This window comes from Aphelocoma coerulescens, chromosome 3 (genome assembly GCF_041296385.1).
Source record: "Aphelocoma coerulescens isolate FSJ_1873_10779 chromosome 3, UR_Acoe_1.0, whole genome shotgun sequence".
In the NCBI taxonomy this organism is placed as follows: domain Eukaryota; kingdom Metazoa; phylum Chordata; class Aves; order Passeriformes; family Corvidae; genus Aphelocoma; species Aphelocoma coerulescens.
In genome coordinates, this window is record NC_091016.1 from 22,739,169 (window position 1) to 22,759,946 (window position 20,778).

The window sequence follows — 20,778 nt, forward strand, 5'->3', positions numbered from 1 at the left end:
AAAATCTTTAAGGGAGTGAACCAGCTCAATGTGACAATCTGCAATCAATTTAATTTAACTTTATCTATCAGCAATTAATTTAACCCATTAGCATGCCCAGATATAAATCCAGGTCTGAGATCCCCTACAGGACTAGTTGCCTCCAAGCCCTGCTTTTACTGTCCTGGCTACCTGAAGTACCAGATTTTTGGAGAAAGGACTGTCTCTTACCATGCTTATATACAGGTCCCTACATACTGGGTGCCTGAGCAATCCATAATGGGTTGAATTTCATGGCACTCAGCTCCAGAGAAGTGTCTGATATCAACAAAGCAGTTTCGAAGTGGATGAAAAGGCACTTAAGGTGAGGTGCTAGATAACTCAGGAGATCCTTAATCACATCCAAGAGGAACCTTTGTCATCTCAGATATTTGTCTGACTCCATGCAAGGTCTGTAGCACCTAAATATTTCACCAGTGGCTGGTTCTCTCCTGTATAAAAAAGTCACAAGGTGGCCTTGGCATGTTTTCTGTCTGACAGATGGCCACATCTCAATTAGCACTAACCTCTGCCTTTCCTTCTACCTCCAAAGGCCAGTGCAAGGCAGCACAAAAATGACACAGTTCCCTCTCCCTTGGAGGTGCCCGTAGTGGTCAAGAAGCCACCTTTTGGACAGGAAAGCACTGGTGCCAGAACTTGCTGTAAGGCTTCCTGGAAGAATCCCAAAAAGTTCAAACACAAGAGCTGTATGCAGTGAGGCAAGGCACAGATGGCAAAATAAAAGCAGTGCAGGTTTTTTCTGAGCCTCTGAGCCTCTCAGCTCCTGGACATATGAGAAACTGGGCCACTTTGGCTGAATTCAAGCAACTTGTCTAAGGCAAAGGAGATACAGACAACCCCTTCTGGAGACTGGAATCTATAAAATGTTAGTCCTGTCTCACTTTTCCTAACAGGTCCCTCCAAATTAATTTAGCACCAGATGCAAAGACCTCTTTCATCCTCCTGGCAGATAATATCTAGCAGCCACTCCTGGTTTAATTAGGCAGTGATTGTGCTTAGATTTTCCCTCTGTTGCAAGTAAGTATGCATATCCAGTTTATAAAGAAGAGTTCAGAGCAATGAAACATTTGATCTTGAGCTAAGCTACATCACTCACTCAGCCAAAAAATTGTATCTTTTGCTTGTCGATTTGCTGTGAATACAGAATGAGAAAAAAACGTGCTCAGCTTGGCTTAATCCAAACTCTCATTTTTATTCTGGTTTCAGAACCACCAGCAAACAAATCAACACAAACTTCAGCACCCACACAGCTCAGCCACTCCAGTTAACCAATTTTTCTTTCTCGGAAAGTTAAAAGCACTCCTGGCTATGCCTTTGGGGTTGGATCCAATTACATGGAAAGATTCATTTTGCCTTTGGCAAGAAGAAATTACAGATTTTGGGCTATTTCCTGATTGCTCTGTTCCATCACTCTGAATTATAATCAAGCTACATATGGTTCATACCATACCAATAATTCTGGTGCCAGGATTTTTGACTGACAGAACCCACAAGACAAAAGCCCTGCACAACCTGGAACACAGGGTCTTGGGCCTAGCTGTGCCCTCTGAGGGATGAACAATTCTTTGGGTATTGTAGACCCGAAGGTTATTATTTTTATTCTGGTTCATTATCACTGTAAATACCAGCTCTCAGCCCTTCTCCTCCAAAACCTTCACCTTTCCATCCCTCCCACCTCCTTCTGCTGGCTTTGCACCACAGGAAGGTTTAGCAGAAGGAGTGCAGTGAAAGATTTAAACTGGGTGGGTTCTTCTGCTAGAAGAAGGAAGTTTCTCTGTGGTGATCTAGAAAATCTGGGCTCCAGTCTTGTACCGAGAACAGGCAGGAAGAGTAGCACTTTGTCTATCTTCTCTCCTTCCCTCTCCGGTGATAGGTGGTGCTGCTGCTCTTCCTACAGACCAGGAATGCACTTGCAAGGCACTGTCTTCCCATTTGCTTACTCGTGGTGTCCTGAGCATGCATCATATCCCCGATTCTGACTTTGGACAGCTGAGGACTGCAGCATAACGTGACACTCCCACGAGCATTTTAGCACATAAGCAGATGTACCAGCTAAAGATTCTCCTGAAATCCTCCTGGCTACCACAAAGCTCTGTTGTGCAGCATTGGATGTGCGGCTTCCAGACCAGGACTCTCCTGCTCTCACATTGCAATGGTTCCCACGTGGTTTGGCCCTGAGGCTTTCAGAGCAGTTCTGTCTCCAAAGACTCTCCCAGACAGACTGCTGAGGTGGTGCAGAGCACCCAGGGGAGCAAAGATCAGGACTGTGTGACTCCCCATCCAGGTGCTTTTCCTTAGGGTGCTTCCACTGAAAGCAGTGGCCAATTGTTGGGTCAGCATCAGCCCTGTGACAGCCCTGGTCAGAGCGACTCGTGGTGAAGCGATTTCCCTGAAGCTATAGTGACATGTGCCTGCAAAGTCTCATCCCTTCCTTGACTCCTGCAAACCCCTGTTTTGTAAGAAGAGTTGTTTGTACATCTCTGGTCATTTCTGCTGCCAGGCAGCATTTCCTTTTTACATCCTGCCTTGATGGCTCCCAAATCCCTAACTCCTCACAGACAGAAACTGAAGGACCATGGAGGCTCCCAAGCCATCATGGGCTGCCCTGCTCCAACAGCCATCAGACCCAAGGGAGGGGGACTTTTCTTCCTCCCCAGCTTTTCCCCTTTCAAATATCATTTCGTGCTGCTCCCTGTCAGTGCTGCGCTTTGTGCTTCCGTCTGCACAGAAGCTTTCCTGCTGAGGTGCATCTCCATCAGCTGTGGAGGAAAGTACCTTTAGAAACAAAAAGAAAGGGTTAGTTACCACTGCTAGACACATAGCATGAACCCCCCAATTTCTTCCCACAAGACACTGTGAAACGTGCTGGCCCCATGCATCAAGGATGCATTGCACAACCTGGTATTGAAGAGGACTGTCAGTGACGCTGCTGCACCTGAAGAGAAACCACCAAATCACAAAGGAGCCTGCTGCAGTTCACCTGCCTCACCACAAGCCCCTTTCTATTGCTATTTGAAGAACTTTCTCCAAAAATCAGCAGGGTACCAGTGAGCTGCAAATATCAAAATCAAATCAGGCACAGTCATCGGCTTCCCAGCAAAAGCAACAGGACAATTTATGGCATATGTGTAATAGGGAAGTGGCATAATTAACACTAGTCAATTATGAGTTAATTAGAGTATTGGTAGATTCTTTGGTGGTTTTGGGCAAGAGAAGAGGCTGATTACAAAAAACAGCAAAATATGCCCTGGTCTGTAGCAATGGTTACAACCCCTGTCATTGTTGGTTTGTGATTGCTCCTCTACTTAGATTTTCTTGGTTCTGCTGCAAAATTCAAGTAAACCAAATGACTCCTGATTTCCTCATGGGCACAGGGTCCCGTGGTCTTCCCAGACTGAAGGAAGTTTGCTTAGTTTGTTTAGTTTGGTGCGGGAAGAATGGTAAAGGTAGAGGAAGAGTGTTAGAGAAAATTCTTACTTCCCTGGTGTCACTGAACCTCACTTTGATAATATGGAAAAAAGCACATTTTGGAAGTGTCAGAAGGAAACAAAACTGCCTGGAAGCAAGAAAATTTGACTTGATGATTCAGAAATCCCTTCCCCAGTCCATTCTGTATAAATGAATTTTTTTTCTTTAAAAAAAATATCCTAACAAATCTTTTTGGATTTCCCCCTATTTCACAAATACATTTGGTCACTAAAAACCTGTATTTCAGATGGAATTCACCATCCATCCAAACTAGCTGGTATCTCCAATCGGTAGCAGTGATGACTGATGAATTTGCACTGTAGGAGCTGAAACAGCTTTTGTTGCAAGCCAACACCCCTAAAGTTATGTCCCTGCACAAGCAGAATGGAAAGATCTAGAAAGTGTTACTTGGTAAAGGCATAATGAATATGAGTTAGAGACTGCTGTTTTCAAGAAAGTATAGGTGAAAAACACTCTGGAGAATCAGGGTGATCATAATTTGGGGCTATTTCTTTCTGCTAATTATGTATGAATTGTCTCCCAGTGCCTATTACATTAAGGAAGAAACTCTTTCCTCTAAGATACAAAGCCTCCCTGCAGTCCAGATCAACTCAGGAATTAACGATGGACCAGATATTTAGGAGACAAAAATGTTCTGTGAATACCACTAGGATATACTAAAACAAAGTGAGTTTGGAAGGCCAATAAAATGTTGTGGAAGAGCAGAAAACAGGGCTGGAGAAAAACCCTAATATGGGCTCAAGTTAGTTAATGTGTGTTTTAAATCTTGAACGCTCTCCTTAAGCAAAGATTTTGGCACGGCTTATTTTGGGAGTATGAATAACAAATGATAAGCAAGCAGCGAGAGGAAAAAAAGCCTTAACCCAGAGAGGTGGAGGCAACAAAAATGCACCAGGGCTTTATGTCCTCGTGTCTCTCTCCCTGTAAAGGCAAAGGAAAGCGGTGATCTAAACGGGACATGTGATTTCCCAACAGCATTTTGAGCCGTGGATGCTGAAGCATCTAGAAAGAAGTGGTGACAGAGATGCTTTTAGGCAAATGACTTGGCTAGCAGGCCTGTTGGGAATGGAAAGAGGAGTGAATGAACACTGCTTACCCCTATTACGCAGGATTATTAGGAAAGCAGGGAACACCCCTCAATGCCGTGGGATGCAGCCCAGTGTGCTCGTCATTACGCTGAAAAATAAACCACACAAACAATTAAAGTTCTGCAGACCTGCTGGAGCTTCCCCATCGCCTTGGGGAGCTGTGCCCGGCTCCGTGCTGGCAGTCCCTTGTGGCCGGGGGAGCAGTCCCGGGGTAGGGCAGGGTGTGGGGCAGCCGGGCTGGGGCGAGAGAAGCGGTGCCCGCGGAGGTTCGCTGATCTCCAGTGTGCGGGGGGAACAGAGGAGACTTGGCTGGGAGGAAGGCCTAGAGAGCAGGAGGAGGAGGAGAGGGGGGTCAGAGAGGGGAGGGTTTTGCCATACTCACCCGGGGCGGGGGTTACACACCGAGGGACGGGAGGCTGTTCCTGCTGCGCCGCAGAAGGAAAGTTGGCCGCGCTGCCGCGCAGGGCTCGTTCTCCTGCCTCTCTCCCTCCGCCTGCCTCTCTCTCTCTCTCTCTCTCTCCCCCTCCCTCCCTCATCTTTTTCCTCCTCCTCCTCCCGAGCCCACAGTGCCGCCGAGGCGGTGCAGGAGCGCAGCCCCGTCGCCGCTCGCGCTGTGCAGCCCCGGGCCCGGTCCCCGCCGCCGCCCCCGCCGCGGGGATGCTGCCGGGCGGAGCGCCCGGGCGCTGAGCCGCCCCTCCGGCCGCGCCAGCGGGAACACCGCGCCGCGGGTCACCTTGCAGGGAGGTGAGTGACCCCCCCCAGCCCACCCTGTCCCATCCCCTCCGGGCAGCGATGCACCAAATACCCGCTCCGCCGCAGCCTCCGGAGCACGGAGCGGAGGCGGGGGCACCGCGGCTCCCGCAGCCGCCGCGGCGGAGGGACTCCGGGGGAGCGCAGGGAAGCGCGGGGGCTGAGCGGGGCCGCCCGCAGAGGTGCTTCCCTGATGCCCTGCGGAGAGCCCAAATTACCGTGCCCGGTCTTTCCCTAAGGGGTCTGGGGGGAGAAGAGGCTTTTCCAGTGCCGTGGCGAGATTGGGAGCATCGGAAGGGAAAGTGCGCGCGGGGTTCTGTTTTTCCCTTCCCTCCTCTTCCCCATGAGGAATCCCATTTAGCGCACTGTGGCAGAGCAGCTTTCCTCCCAGCTCCCGTCCGCCCTGCCAGCCCAGGGAAGGGGGAGAGGGGTTGTGCAGGGGTATGTGGGGGCAGAGCCCGAGCCGGGGGCCGGCGGAGGAGATGCTGAGCTCCTGGCAGCCGCAGATACCCGTTCCCCTCGCTGTCCTGCTCCGGAGAGGCGCCGGACTGAATTTCTTTTCCTTCCTATCCTCTAGTGTGAGAGCAGTGAGAGCTAAGTTGGACAAAGGGATGGTTGAGGCAAGGGGACAGCAGTGGTCCCTGCTGTCAGTGGCAGAGGGGTGACATTGGGTAAGTCCCCATACCTGCCACGTCCTTCTGGGTGGGGTATCCAGGTGTCACTAAAGCATCCCACAAGGGGTCAGTTCTTCAGTAGGAAGAGGCTGGCAGTGCACTGAGACCCTTCTGGAATTGACACTCCAGGAGTACAAGCCTTCCTGGAATAGGATCGGTAGCACTCCCTGGTCAGGAGTGTGCTGTAGGGGGAGAGGTGCAAGGGTCTGTGTGGGAGTGGCGGTGGTGGTGGGGTTTAAACCCCCTCGAATAGAGCATGGAGCAGGGGTGGCAGGAGTTGCTCCAGAGAGCAATCTGTTGAACTGTGCCTTCAAAATCACTGGAGGGAGGCTGTAGCCTCCGTGTGTAATGAAAGAGAAAGAAACAAAAAAAAAAATCTAAACTTTCCAGATAGATTAAATATTCAAATTGAAATTAATTAGACATTAATGGGGTGTAAACAGAGCATTAGCAACAATTAAAAGATGCTTTGATGGTGTTAAACTCAAGATGAGGCATTAACTGGCACATAGAGGGGGGTTTTTGTGTATTCTAAAAGGCAGTCAGAACAGAGAATACACTTTTCTACATTCATGTATTTAAATTACTTAGTCTTAATTATGGTTAATTAACTGTCATCTTTAAAGTAGCTGCATGTAGATGGTCTGTATTAATTTCAAATTACCTCGCTCCTAAGACAAAGACTAATTTTACTGGGCAAGGTGACATTTTATTGGCAGTTCTGGTAACTACAGGTCATGCCAGGATGTGTGTAGGATAAATTCATTTGCAGGAATTAAATGAAGTCTCCTCTCATTAAGTGGGCAGGCAGATGTCTCACACCACTGGTGCCACACACTCTGGAATAAATCTCACACATAGAGGAGGGCTCTTCCTTACACAAATGCAGATGTAATGCAGTACTGGGGTACACAGGCACCACCACAACACATTTAACTTGAGGAAGGATGCTCTCAAGATTTAAAATGCTTTTGCTTCTGAGGAGAGTATTAGAGAAAATGGGCAACATGGTTGGATAAGGTTTTTTTGTCTTTCTTTCTACTGCAAATTCATATCTGCAGACAGCTGTAAATGCTTCCAGGAGAGTTTTTTAATACTGCCTATGTGGTTATTAAGATTGCAGATTATGTGTGTGGTTTTTAAGAGTCCAAATTTTGTCATCTTCACTTTGAAGACTCGAATTTTTACAGGTTATTGTTTGTATGGTGCAATTGGGGGGGAAAAAAAAGGAAAATAACTGCAGAGGTGCGCACAGGAGAAAAATACTCTGCTTGTTCATAGGCTTTGCTTTGACAAGCATGAATAGTGGCTGTGTGTAAGTGTCTGAATACACATCCTCCAGCTATCATGTCAATTGTTTCTGAGTACCCTTTCTGGGGCAAAAGCGAAACTACTTTGAGTCATGGGATCACAGCAAAATGCTTCTCTACAGATGTAGATGCCTGTGACCCTGAGGATTCACATGGAGCTAGTCTAACCTGTAGCACCTAAGAATCAAAAGATTCTGTGGTTTAAATTTGGTGCTACAACATCAGAAGAGTGACAAACTGGTTGTTTTCACTGCACATGCAAAGACTGCGTTTTGAAGCGGTGGTGCAGTGCATGAGTGGTGTGAGTCCATGCATGCCTTTAGCAGTGCCAGTTTTACACCTGGCATCCCTAGGGATGTGCATTTGTATGTGTGTCTCTATAAAACCTGAATGTGCACAGTTCCCTCATTTACCAAATCCGTGCTGTATTTCTGTCCTTACGCTTCGAGGCTTCACTGAGGCACGAGAAGAATGAACTGATGCTTCACACCAAGTTGGCATAATTCTAGCAGAGGTTTGATGGGGTTTGTGTGCTTTGGTTGAGTGCTCAGACACCTCAAAAATCCCCAGGGAGAACAAAGAACTCTGAAATGGTGTTTGCAAAAGGACAGAATGGTTTGGGCTTGAAGGGACATTAAGATCAGGTAGTTCCAAATCCGCTGCCATGGACAGGGATACGTTCCCCTAGCTCAGGTTGCTCAGGGCCCATCCAACCTGAAAACTTCCAGGAATGGGGCATAATCAAATAGTTCAGCTTCTTGAAAAGAGACCCAGGAAAAGCATCCAGCCTGGTGTCAGGTCCTGCAGGACAGCTGTGCTCAGTGTGCTGCTTCAGGGCATCTCCCACCTGCAGTGACGTGTCCCCATGTCACCCACCCAGCTTACAGCTCCTATCCTTGTGCTCTTTGCAACAGAACAATCTCCCTTCTTCCAGCTGCATGTGGCTCACAAGATCATGGAGGCAAGGTTGTGTTGTGGATATGCTGCCAGCCCAAAGCCTGTGCAGCCTCTCCCATATAGAAATCCCTGAGGTCCTATATTCCTTCTCCTGCCAGAGGAAAGAGGGGATAGGATTTTTCTTCATGTTCAGACAATGCCCCAAGTCTAATGGGCATTAGCACTATTCTTTTCCATTCTTGTTTCTGCAGGGAGGGGTGAGTGAAGGGTTAAGAAAGGTCTGTAAAGGTCAAGCTATGCCCCACTGATGCTACTGCTTCATTTTTCCCTGCCTGCTGTGTCTGCCTCCAGCTACCACTCTCGCCATGGCTAAACCACTTACTCTGTAAAGCTTTTGTCCCACAGTGTATTCCTGGCTCTGCAATTTTTCTAGAGTCTTATGGAGCACAGCTGATTTTATGGCCCCAGAAGCGGCTGTTTCCTCTAATTATCCTTGCCCAGATGAACTGACTCTGGTAATTTTACAGTGTTCTTCTGGCAAAGTGACTTACAGCCCTGGGGTGCTTTGCTTGGGGCAGGAGGTACAGAAACTTCCATTTTGCACCAAATTTGCACCACCAGGCTGTCTTCCTGTTCTGGAATCTCTTTATTTCCCATTTGTGCTTCAGGAATACCTCAGGTCCAGCCTGGAGCACAGCACTGGGGGTTTACACGCAGAGAAAGTGTGAGGCTCTGCTTCCTGCATGCAGTGTGGGAAAGCAAGTGGAGCCAGATGAGCAGGCTGTGTGTGAGAACTGGGCTCTCTGGGGGCTTGGCTGCCCGTCAGGAATGAGACTGGAGTTAATAGGGCCACTCCTGGATCCACATTTGGGTGTTCCTGTCTGTGGGCCAGCCTGGTCACAAACATAGTTAAACAGGGATTTTAGGTCCAAGGGGAGGCACAGGATTCAGCCAGCAGGCAGACCAAGAGGGCTTGATGATGTTGCTATTCCTGGGGGAGACTCTCAGGGTTCTTTTGGAAGCTCTTAAAGTAAGAATTGCTCCTCAATGCCTCAATCTCCCCAGTTTGAAATGGGTGTAGGGAGCTCACAGGTGATGCTGGATACATTTGGGGTTGTATGATGGTCCTGGTCTGCTGTACTGGGGAGCCTCTGGAAAACACAGCAGAAAAAACAGAGTCAGACTTTCTGACTGCTTTCACTCTGCAGAGTAATTGCCAGAAGTGTTACAGGTGTCAAGGGGCTTTTACACTGGTGCCTTCCACAACAGCCAGGGTTATTTACACCACAGCAAGATGCTGTACGTCAGGCCAGGTATTTATTATCTGAAAAGTGCAGTGAATGAAAAAAGCTGTGAGTTCAGACTGAACCCCACTAAGAATTAAGGCTGAAAAATTTAAGTTGTGAAGGAGGATTGCTACAAAAGTCTTTGTGTGTCTTTTTTTTTTCTTGGAGGCAACTTGAGGCATAGTGAATTAAAGCCAGCTTGTTCAATTAAAAATAAATAAATGAAACATAACATTTCATTTTAGCTCAGGCAAAGTGCTTCCATCTGCTCAAAAGGAAATACTTTGTTGCAGGAATAACATTATTATGTTTTAGGTCAACGCAAGGTAATTCCTCCTTTCTTCCCCACTCCATTCTTTGGTTCAGATACTGAATTAAGCAATCAATTATTCAGGCAGATATGCAGATGGTAATTGTTTTAACATATATCTCTGTACAGGCAATCAGGAGACCTGGATTTTATTTCTAGCTTTGTCTTGACATGACCTTGGGCATTTCAGCATACTCCAAGTTCCCCGTTTTTAGGAGGACAGATCACATCTCACAGTGGATTTGCTGCATATTGGCAATACTAAAATAGCATGGAGGTCTTTTTAATTCCACTGTTAGCAATGAAACATTTAGCTATCACTAATGCATGCATTCCTAATTTTCCCAGTGCGAGTTAGTTGCACTGCCTTATGAAACTCCCTGTAGTTTACTTAATAGGGCAAAAGGAATTTCAGCTGCTGAAATACAGCATTCCCTTAAAACAAAACTTACTTTAATAAGCCCAGCTAAATCAAAGAAGAAAAACACAAGTGGGAAAGGGTTTTTTTCCTTCATTTTGCTGAATGTTTCACTTTGTTACCAGCATTCCAGATTCATACCTTGCCTGTGACTTCTCTCATGCAAAAGGTCCGTATTTGGTGTTGCAGTTTCTAAATCTCTGGGGTACCTCAAACCGTGCTGAAGCCTATTGCATTGTCCTTTCTTACCTGAAAGCTCATGCCAGGAAATCTGCAACTTCCTTTCTTGATGGAGGGCTTGACTGCTCTTCAAGAGATCTTTCTCCCCTCTGCTTTCTCAGTGCTGGCAGAGGGGAAACCAGCGTCAAACCCAGGGGCATTTTGTTGAGTCTGGTATTCCGGAGGTTGAATCAGTGTGCTGGTGGCACAAAGGGTCACTATTGTCCCTTCTTGCCATTCTGGTGATTCAGAATGACTGAGTGGTTGGCTGAGGGATTTGGGAGCAGTACATGTCTTTTGGGGAGCATGGGAGACAGGTGGGAATCTGTAAGGATCAGAGGATTAGAATCATAGGATAATCAAGTTGAAGGAATCTTAGGAGGTCTCCAGTTCTATTTCATGCTTGAAGAAAGGTCAACTGTGGGATCACACCACGTTCCTCAGAACTTCTTTCAGTTGGATCTTCAAAACCTCCAAGGATGGAGACTGCAAAACCTCCCTGGGCAGCTTTTTCCTCTGCTTGACTGTATTAATGGGGAAGAGATTTCTCCTGATATCCAGTACCCCCATGCAGAAGTACTCGAGTTTTTGAGCCATTTTTCCTGGCTGATGACCTGCCAGATCTGCAAAGCCTTAGGCTTTCACAGCAGATGGGGACTTTGCCTTCAGCCTCAGTTGCCTTCATCTCCAAGTGTTCTTGCCAATAAAGCAGTCTGCTGGGCTGGTGATGCTTTGTCTGTGTGGATGAGTGTCCTTCTGCTCTGCTGTGAGGACATGGTCGGGGCTTTTCAGCCGTAGCCCAATGTTTCAACTGTATGGCTTGTTCAGAATTCAGGGGTTGTGTATTCAGTTTCCCAACTGCTCATTCACACAGGACTTTGGGTGCCTGGCAAGGGTCTCCAGAAGGCTGAAGAACCTTTAAGCTGTGTAAAGTCCCATGGAGAGAGGAGGAAAACAGCATCCTGCCAGGATGAGCGAAGGAGTTTTGGGACGGTGGGCAGTAACAGAGCTGGCTTCTGCTCCTTGTCTGCTGGAGGCTGGGGCACAGCATTTAACTGTTCTCTCCTTGCCCTCCCTACAGCTGGCATTTCTGTGTCTCACACCCTCTGCTTAATTAGTTTGTCAGGCACTGTCATCGTAGCAGGAGGCTGCAGAACATCCAGCAGAGCGTAGCTCTCATTGCAGCTCCTCATTGTAGCTGGGCTCTGCTGTAACACGAGTGATAGCTTAATAAACCACAGCATTGCAGACTAAAGATCTTGGCACTGCTTGCAGCTTCTTATTAAAATAAGAAAGGGGGAGGGGGGAATGCAAGAAATTGGAAAGAGTGAAGGTTGAAATAATTAATGGACTCACTTTTTATAGTAGACTGGGGTAAAAATGTCTAACCCCAAGGTAAACATTAGATTGAAGGTTGATATATTGATTATATATATCTATCTGTTAATAACTTGAACTTGGCTTTTCCTTGTGGTTCCAGTCTCAAGTGTGAAAATGCAGAATTATTTCTGGTTGGCCTCAGTACCAGTCAGTGATTTGTGGGACAATTAAAACCGTGCAAAGACAGAAGAAACCTGAATCCAACCAATTAAAATTAACTCTGCATCTTGAAGCAGACTGAAAAGCTTTCTTATTTCAAGAGCTCTGATGGATTTCATTTTCCTGTCAACATCATTCTGAAACCTCACTGTGGTCATAGGCAATGAGAGCTTTTTTATGCTTTGAATGTTGGCTCTCTGCAGAGAAGGCACCCTCCAGTTTCCTCTGGTGGTCTGTCAGAGGTTACGTGCCCTGCTACTGCCACCCGGGGATTCTGGGTTGCAGGGAACCTGGAAACTGGAGCACTCTTAATTTTAGGACTGTCTGTGAGTCACAGACATGTGAGCCTGGCCCAGGCCATGTCCATGAAAGCCCCTAGTGAAAGTGGAGTGACTGGATCCATGTCCAAGGGGTACCTGCAGGTAGGACACAGGCTCTGAGCCCCTGCAGAAGCACAGCTGCCTTTTGCCCCCAAGCATCACTTGTGACCAGGTGCCACTCTCTGTCACACCTCCATCTCAGCCTGGGGGGTTCCATTCCAGGGAGTAATACTAACGCAATTATTTCTTTCTCCTCTTTTTTCCTGTTAATATATCATACCGGAAAGGCCTGAATCTCATCAGCCTCTTCCCATTGAGCAATACTCTTGCAGGGCCAAGAACATTGGGTCAGGCTCTGGTAAGGCAGGCAGCCAGCTACAGATTAAAATGCACCTAGGGTTAAACCATTTTCCTTGATTGCATGCTGCCATCCACATCTCCCTGCTGACCTTCCCTGAGACATGCTGGCTGCACTGCTGTGTGGGACTCCAGAGAGGATGTCCTGAGCAATGGATTATCCCTATTATCAGAGGAGCTCTGTGAGAGAAGGATGCTCTCTGTCTTGTCCTTGCCTCATTTTGGATGTTTTCTTCCACTTTTTGCCCGTTACCAAGTGTCACTCAGAATCTGCAATATTGGTTCACCAGACTGGTTTAAATGCACAGAAGGTAAGCACCTGCCATATAGATGTTTAGATCCATGGTAGGACTGAGCAACAATGCAGCTCTAAGACATGTAATAAAACTGCCCTAAAATGGCATTTTCCTGAGTGCTACTTAAACCAGACTTTGGAAGGATGTGACCACAGGGAGCTGCAAGGCCTGACCCAGGTTTTCCAGCCATTGATGCAGTGACAAATTGTTGACCTCTTCATGTATTCCTCTGGGAGGGCACTTGTTTGATTTGTGAATCTTCCTCCAATTTCTGCTACACATCTGTGGCATATTCCTCCTGACCACTTCAGTTTGCTTGACAGGTGGCAGGGATAAGAATGTTTGCAAGAGGGTTTGCGGTTTTTGGGTGAAGTCTCTCTGGCTTCAGCAGGGTTGATGGCTGATGTCACACATTGGGGGACTTTTGCGTTTTCCAAGCCAGCTCAGGAGAAACTGAGCAAAGCCTGAGAATTTACTCTTTAGTTGATGAGTGTTTTTCATCTTCTGCCTGTGGGGATGTACTTTCATTTACTTTCTTTGGGGGAGGTGGGAGGTAGAAGTGGAAGGTTTGTAGTCAAGCAGCTGGAGGCCCAGCAGAATGCTCCTGCTATCTGGATTGCACGTGCAACTTCCATGGGATCTCACTGTAGTGGGTTTTCTCTTCTGTAGCTTTCCTGCTGGTTCACTTTAGAGAAGCACTGAACTACTTGACAACACGATAAAATGGGGCTTTTGCATGTTAAACCAAGAGCTGTGAATGTAAACACATCAGCACACTGGGTCAGGCTCTCTTGGATGTGAAACAAGTTTCTTGCTTAATTGGTGGTGCTCTCAGCAGTGGTTTCAATACCTCCTGCATCCAAAAGAGAGACTGACGGTATTTGAAGTCTGGAGTTAAGAGGAAATAACATTGAGCTTTTGCTGGACATTGCTCTGTTAGAGGTTGTCTGACATAAAAGAGAAATAGAGAGAAAGCACTGAGTAAAATAATTACATATATTTATGTGTTTGTGTATGTCATTCTTGGTTTCCAGACAACACAATGGGGACAGATAATCCTACATTGATAATTTGGCCTTAGAGGATCTGGTATGAAGAACTTTGAAGCTAGTAGCATGTCTGTAATTTCTATGCTCTTGCCCAGAAACAAACCCCTGAATTTAGTGTTGCTATAGCCAATGCATCAGTATTTCAAAAGGCGTTTTCCTTTGGCTACACCTGAGAAAAATGAGCAGCCTGATGAGAAAGTGGTTGGGCTGGAAAAAAATGGATTTTCAAGGGATAGTAAAGCACTTGCCAAGGGCAAAGGCTGCAGACACCAACAGGTGAACACAGCGCCTGCCCATTTTTTGCAACTGCAGATTTCTGAGAACTGAAAATGGTTCTTTTAGGAACTTTTAATTTTTGTTGGTTTTGTCTTTTTTTGTTTTTTTCCCCATCTCTTATCAAAGTGTTTGGAGGAAAGGGACGTTGTCCCCAGGATGACAGTTGTGTACCCGTGGGAGGCTGGGAGCAGGCAGCAAAGCCATTCTCTGGTGGGGTCCATCACTACCAAGACATTTCACCTCATCTGCTTCTCTACACCCCGTGAATGTGGGGCAGGCTTTTTTTGCCTCTCTGGGTGGGGATATATTTGGAGAACTAAGTGAGGGTGTGCACATATGTGGGGCTCTGTTTCCTGTTGAGATGATACGGAAGACAAGCTAACTGGAGTCCCTCAATTAATTGCCTTTTTCTTCACCTTCATTTCTGTTTCCTTTCTTCATCAGGAAAATGGGAGCCACTCACCCAGCGTGAACTCTAAGGCACAGCAAAGTAACGGCCACTGGTCCCACTGCCTCGGACACCTCCCAGTATGGATGGGTTGGTTGAGCAGAACACCGTGCTGATGCACAGTAAGATCACTGAGGCTGGGAAAAGGAATGGTTTAATTAACACAAGGAACTTAGTGGCAGAGAGCCGCGATGGTCTGGTCTCTGTGTACCCCACCCCTCAGTACCAGAGCCACAGAGCGGGCAGCCTGTCCTCTCCGAGACGCCCAGAGAACGGCAGGAGTGACCCCGTGCAGCAGCTCCTGGACCCCAACATGCTGCAGCAGACAGTGGAGTCTCACTACAGGCCCAACATCATCCTCTACTCCGAGAACGTGCTGCGCTCGTGGGGCGAGAGCCTGGGCTCGGAGTGCTGTGAGACGACCTTCATCGAGGAGCGCTCGCCCACCAAAGACAGCCTGGAGTACCCTGACAGCAAATTCATCGACCTCTCTGCGGACGACATCAAGATCCACACCCTCTCCTATGAGGTGGAGGAAGAGGAGGATTTCCAGGAACTAGAGGTCAGATGTCACTTGGGATATGTGGGGAAGGCTGGGAGGAGGAGGGCAGGTTTGAAATTAAGGGTACAGCCTCCTAGAGCTTAATGGCAGGGGGTCAGCTGCTTTTCGGATCAGCTGTATCACTTTCTCCTCCAACTAGGACAATGAATGATCTACTCATCTTTATTTGTTGGGTAAAGTCCCAGATCTGTGGCAAAATTCCCACTGGCCCTAATGGAGATCAGCATTTCCCTTCTGCCTCTGAAGGGGCTGGTCAGAAACAGACGAAGACCCACGTGCTTAAATGCTGTGTAAGGCTGGGACTGGGAGCATCTGCCTACCCACATGGAGCCTGTCTTACTCAGCAGGCCAACATCATCTCTTGCCTTCACCTTACTTGAGCAGAATGTTTTAAATTACTGGCTCAGACACAAAACATTTCTGCCTCTGAGTGAACGCAGAAACAGAAGTCTTTCAGTTTCAAGCTGCAGTGAATCCATGCCTCTGAAATAAATGACATTTTTCTGATGGAACGAAACACTTCTTTAGACCCAAATACAATGTTTTCTTCTGGAGTCCTGTGCTTCATTGATTGCTCACTGTAAAGTAACAGGGAAGACTATGGAAATCAACTTCATTCTTTCTTAAATGATGCATTTTTTTGTTTTAACCAGAGGCCCAAGTGTGGCAGGGATTTGTGTTTGCCAGTGTTTGTGGGAATGGAGGGTGAACATAATGCCGCTGATCTGAAAAGTTTCTCCACTGTTGGTCAGAGACTCCTAACCTAGCAAAGACCCTCTAGCTGTCTAGAGCAAAGCCATACCTTCAAACATGAATGTTCCAGCTGAGATAGGGACACTGCTCATGCTTCTCCGTTGCTGTGATTTTCGGTTAGGACCAAGACCTAACAAACCCTAAAATGTCTATTTTCACCTCCTGTAATACCAGTGTCTCACCCTGTGATCAGCACACGGGAAATCCAGCAAGAGCCTGACTTCCCTTTTATTCTCTTTTCTCTCTGTATTGATAAGGTGGGAAGAGGGAAGTGTTTTTCCCAGTGCGCGCCACTAATGCAGTATTCAGTGCCTCCACAGGGAGACAGAAAGCTTCTCTCTGAAGCATGTGAGAGTATTAGCTCAAATCACACCCTTCCACAGAATTTCCAAATTGACCGTGGGAAGTATAATTTCCTTAATCAAAACAAAATTCCTGGTTGCTGTCTTTTTGCCCCAGTTTCTCTCGTGCGATAGTGACACAAGTGACTGCAGCACGCATGGTGTTGTTGACACATCTGGCCTGACATTCAGGCAGCAAATAAAAAGTGTCCCTCTTGTCAATTCAAGTCAAGAAGACATTCTTCAGCCAACTTTTGGAGAACGAGATAAAAAAAGGCTGGGAAAATGAGCAGCATAAGGAAAAGAAACCTCTTCAAAATTGTACTGGAGGAACTTGATCAGCTTTTCACAGAGAACATTTCTGTCTTAAAAAACAGCTGTAGAACTTCATCCTTCCCTGATTTTAAGGGGAGAAATGAGACAGTAAATGTTGGTAACATGCTCTGACAGTGTGTGCATCCTTTTTCCTGGCTCCTTCTTCTTTCTGAGCTGTTTCTCAGGACTGTAGCCTCCTGAGGTCAAACGTGGCAGTTCTTAAATGGGCATAGTGCATCTGGAATCACAGATTCCCGGTCTCAATTGACCCTTTGGAGTGACGCTGTGCTAGCAAACACAGAGGTGCATGGACAACCACCTTGAGCTATGTGTACAAAGTACTCAGAATAAGAAGACATTCACAAAGTACACACCACCCATGGATTGTCCTCTCCATCAAAATGTCTCCCCCACCAGGAGAGTGGAGCAGGGGAGGAGAAAACAAGGCAAGGTTTGGATAAGGACCTGGTTAGCTGGAAACACTTTCCTGGAAGCCTCTGCTTTGAGCCCAGGATCTGTCTCCATTGCTGTGCCTCCTGACCAACCCTGTGCAGCACTGTGATTTTCACACTTTTCCATGAACTTTTCCATGATCCCAAAGGATCAACCTGCTAAGCAGCGTTTTCAGCAGGAGATAGCTCAGCATGGCAAAAAACTTCCTTTCTAGGAAGGTCTAAATTCTGCAGATGCAGCTGGTCATGAAGGATGGGTAGGAGAGGAGAGATTAATTTGACAGCACCAGACCAGAAAAAAAAGTGGCTGCTGTGTTGTGCTCTTCAAGGTTCCCATGTGGACAGAGGCTGTGTCTATGTGGCCAGATGCATGAGGGCCTCCTGGGCTTGGCTAGAACACAGCTTCATTAGAGACCTAACTTAATATGCAGAGACTCTGGGAATGGAAGAAAATGATTTAAGGACAAGCGGTCACTGAGTAGGTGAATGAACCATGCCAGATTGTTAGCTACACAAAAACAGCACCTGAATCACACAGCACAAGTGTGTCCCACTAGAAGGAGTTTTTTCCCTGCCAGTTACTGACAAGAAGAAAATGCTTTTTTCAGGTTACTAATAGGTGGGATGGAAAGAGTGAGTACCAGGACTGGGAGCAGAAGCTGGAAGGAGAACAGTGGAAGAGGGTGACACAACAGAGGTGCAAATTTTGCTTCCTCACTGTGAGAGGCCTAAAGGGTTTGAGTCTGCCACTGAGGGTGGCACAGGACATTGCTGTGTATCTTGTCACCTTGACTATCGAGCCATGGCTCGTCAAGGCATGGAAGCTGTGGAGTGTCAGAGCAGATCAGGGCTCAGTTCTTGTTTATTATTGTAACACGTCTGCTTTGGCACTTCTTTCTGGGAGAAAACTCTAAAAAATTAGCCCCTTTTTGGAAACATTGGCAAAGAGGGGAGCTTTGTGCAGAAGAGCTCTTTTCTCTTGAAAACTGAAGGTTTCCTCCTGTTCTCCATGTGTCAGTGCAAGGCAAGTGGAGTCCCAGCTTGAGCATCTCTGTAAAATGCCTTCTGGAAGACACATCAGCCATGGGGTTGTCAGTCATTGCTCTTCCCCCATGTCTCCCTGGCACTGCCTGCCATGTACCAGAATGGCTGCCTAGGGTTTTTCAGGATGGGTACTTAATTTCCTAGAAATGCCAAAAAATTGATCTCATCCCTTCGCAGTGTGTCGTCCCCCCCCCCCCCCCCATCTCAATGCAATACTTTCAGCAGGGACACATGCAGAAGATGGTTTTATTGCAGGTCAGACTGTTTCTGACATGATTTTCATTTTGAAAAGGGTTGGGCTCTTGATAGCCAGAAAGGTTGCTGTTCTCTGGCAGAAAACTTTGCAGCAGAGAAAGGTTCTGACAAAACACTGCTCTTTTGATTGATTTGGTTTTGATTTTGAAGAATTGACCAAGCCAAGCTGTTCGCTGTCATCCTCCTCAGGATCCAGCTCAACACGTCTAGGACAAGTTGCTCGGAAGGAGAACCTTCTTACCTTCCCAAGCCTGGGGACTCTGAGGAACATGGGAGATGCAGCAGAGGAGCAGGAGACATCCTAATCATGGGTCGTACCCTGCAGCAATGTTTAACCAACTTATTTGTTGGGATTTTTTATTGGCAGTGCTTCTCAGGTCCTGGTGGAGGGTTGTTCAGTCTGCCTAAGAAAATCATAATTGTCTGGAGGGAGAAACATCTCAGAAACAGCTCTCATTAGCATATAGAGCCCTGCTTTGCTCCAGCAATTACCAGGCATGAAAACAGAAGGCTGCACATTCTGCCAGGGCTTTAAACTTCTCTCTTCCATGCCCATCCCTGAAATCAAGTGATTCCCTATTTAGGTATCTCTGGAAAATTTATAAATACCTTATGAGTTCTTTACTCCACAACTAATAGACAGACAACTTGTCAAATGTGGTGGCAGTGAAATATGAAATGAGTTATGAGATGAAATACTCTCCTGTTAGAGTTCATGTGCCATCTTTTATCCAAAAATAGCATTTGTCATATTATACTCCTGCTAGTTTCCCTCCTAGCCACTAGGTAGATTGCTTATTTAGAGAAACCCAAGCTATTCATGGCAGCGAATTAAATTATTCATATACGTCGCATAAAAGAATACCTTGGAGCTCTCTCTTAAAATCCTCTTACTTTTTCTCAGCATCCAGCAATGTCTGAAACAATCTCTAAATGCAAAATAAATATGTTCTGGGAGTGAAAGAAGAAAAGAAATGTAGTGCTTTCAAGGTATACATTTCTTCTTTTTTTCCCCCTAGAAATTGCTGGATGCTGTTGTGAAAACTCATTCTTTTGGACCTGAGAATGAAATTGTAGGGATAAAATTTGGATCCTGTTCCACCCAATTACTCTTCTCAACATTCCCAAGCACCTCCTGGCATGTTTTTTCTGCAACATGAAGAGAAGGCCCTGAGGAGATTTATGCCCATCAAGCCCCATGACACCACGCATGCTTTCTGTCAATACTTCCAGCCTGTGGTCCTGCACTGGACTGTGTCCTCAGCCTTCCCTGGGAGTAGGTATCCAGAAAGCAGATTTGAACACCCCTTGGGGAGCTGAATATGGCAGAGTTCCCTCTTCAGAGAGCTGTGCAACATGGGCAAAGACTTTTGCAGCCTGGTTTTACTCATGAATTCACTGGCCATCACAGCTCTCCTCTGCAGTGGGTGTACAGTATATTTTCTGTTCTGCACCTGGGCAACGGAAGAAAACAGCACCATAAATACCTTGTCTAAGCTCATCTAGGGCTGTGTTGAGAATTTGGGAATGTAATTTTGGTGGTTTTTGTCCTGTTGCATATGCTCCGGAGAGCACAGTGTGCTGTCAGAGGTGTGGTGCCCAGGTATGAGCTCCTAAGAGGTGTGGCACTCAGGTATGCAGTCATGGCACTGAGTCGTCTCACCCATAGGACACACTTTATATCTCTGAGGTCCTTCAAAGGCACATTATTAAAAGATTACAAGAGTGATTACACTTTGCATTTGATTTCTTTTTCTCCTTTGAAGGAGAAGCCACTCAAGTCTGGAGATACTGAGCGCTGCCAAGGGATATTAACCTCTATTAGCCAGCTCCAGATGAAGGGAACATGGCTGGGAAGTCACCTTCAGCAGTGTCCAAGTGCCCTCCTATGAATCTTGTTAATAGTAGCCAAGGCCTGTGACAGTTCCCTTTCTCATCATCACTCCCCTGGGTTCTCCGACTGCAGCTCTGCAGTGATGTCTCTGGGGTCCAGCCTGTGAGTGGCAGGAGCTCTGGATGAGCTGCATGCTGTCATTTGTAGAGAGTGGATATTTGGCACACTTCTTTGAGGACTGCTGTGTCAGCTCAGAAGCAGAAAGGGGACAATCATGAAGGGTCACACCACTTTCCCCAGCTTGTTTTAGTGTGATCCATTCATTGCTGTCTGCAGTGATCCCATTCCAGTGGCCATGTGCTGGATGCAAGTTCCTGAGGAGCCACTGGCAGGCTTGCTGTGGGTATCTAGAAAACATTACAAGGGAGATGATCAAAATCCAGGGCTCAAGAAGGAA

The 20,778-nt window shown here is 46.8% G+C and overlaps 1 protein-coding gene and 1 long non-coding RNA gene across 3 annotated transcripts in view; one reads left to right on the plus strand and one right to left on the minus strand.

The window, feature by feature from the left end:
- Positions 1-1,229: 1,229 nt before the first annotated feature.
- On the minus strand, positions 1,230-5,104 carry LOC138107174 (uncharacterized). Its single transcript, XR_011149283.1, has 3 exons — positions 4,999-5,104; positions 4,625-4,704; positions 1,230-2,814 (listed from the first exon to the last, which is right to left on the minus strand). It is a non-coding gene; the product is annotated as an uncharacterized lncRNA (long non-coding RNA).
- A 133-nt stretch (positions 5,105-5,237) lies between these two features.
- Positions 5,238-20,778, plus strand: part of SYNDIG1 (synapse differentiation inducing 1) — a 48,885-nt gene continuing 33,344 nt past the window's right edge. For both annotated transcript variants that reach the window (XR_011149701.1, XM_069009458.1), the window contains exons 1-2: positions 5,238-5,360; positions 14,762-15,327. Coding sequence is in view for 1 of the 2 variants with exons in the window: in XM_069009458.1 (XP_068865559.1) it covers positions 14,848-15,327 (480 nt within the window). In the remaining variant the exon portion in view is untranslated. The remainder of the gene's footprint in view (positions 5,361-14,761; positions 15,328-20,778) is intronic.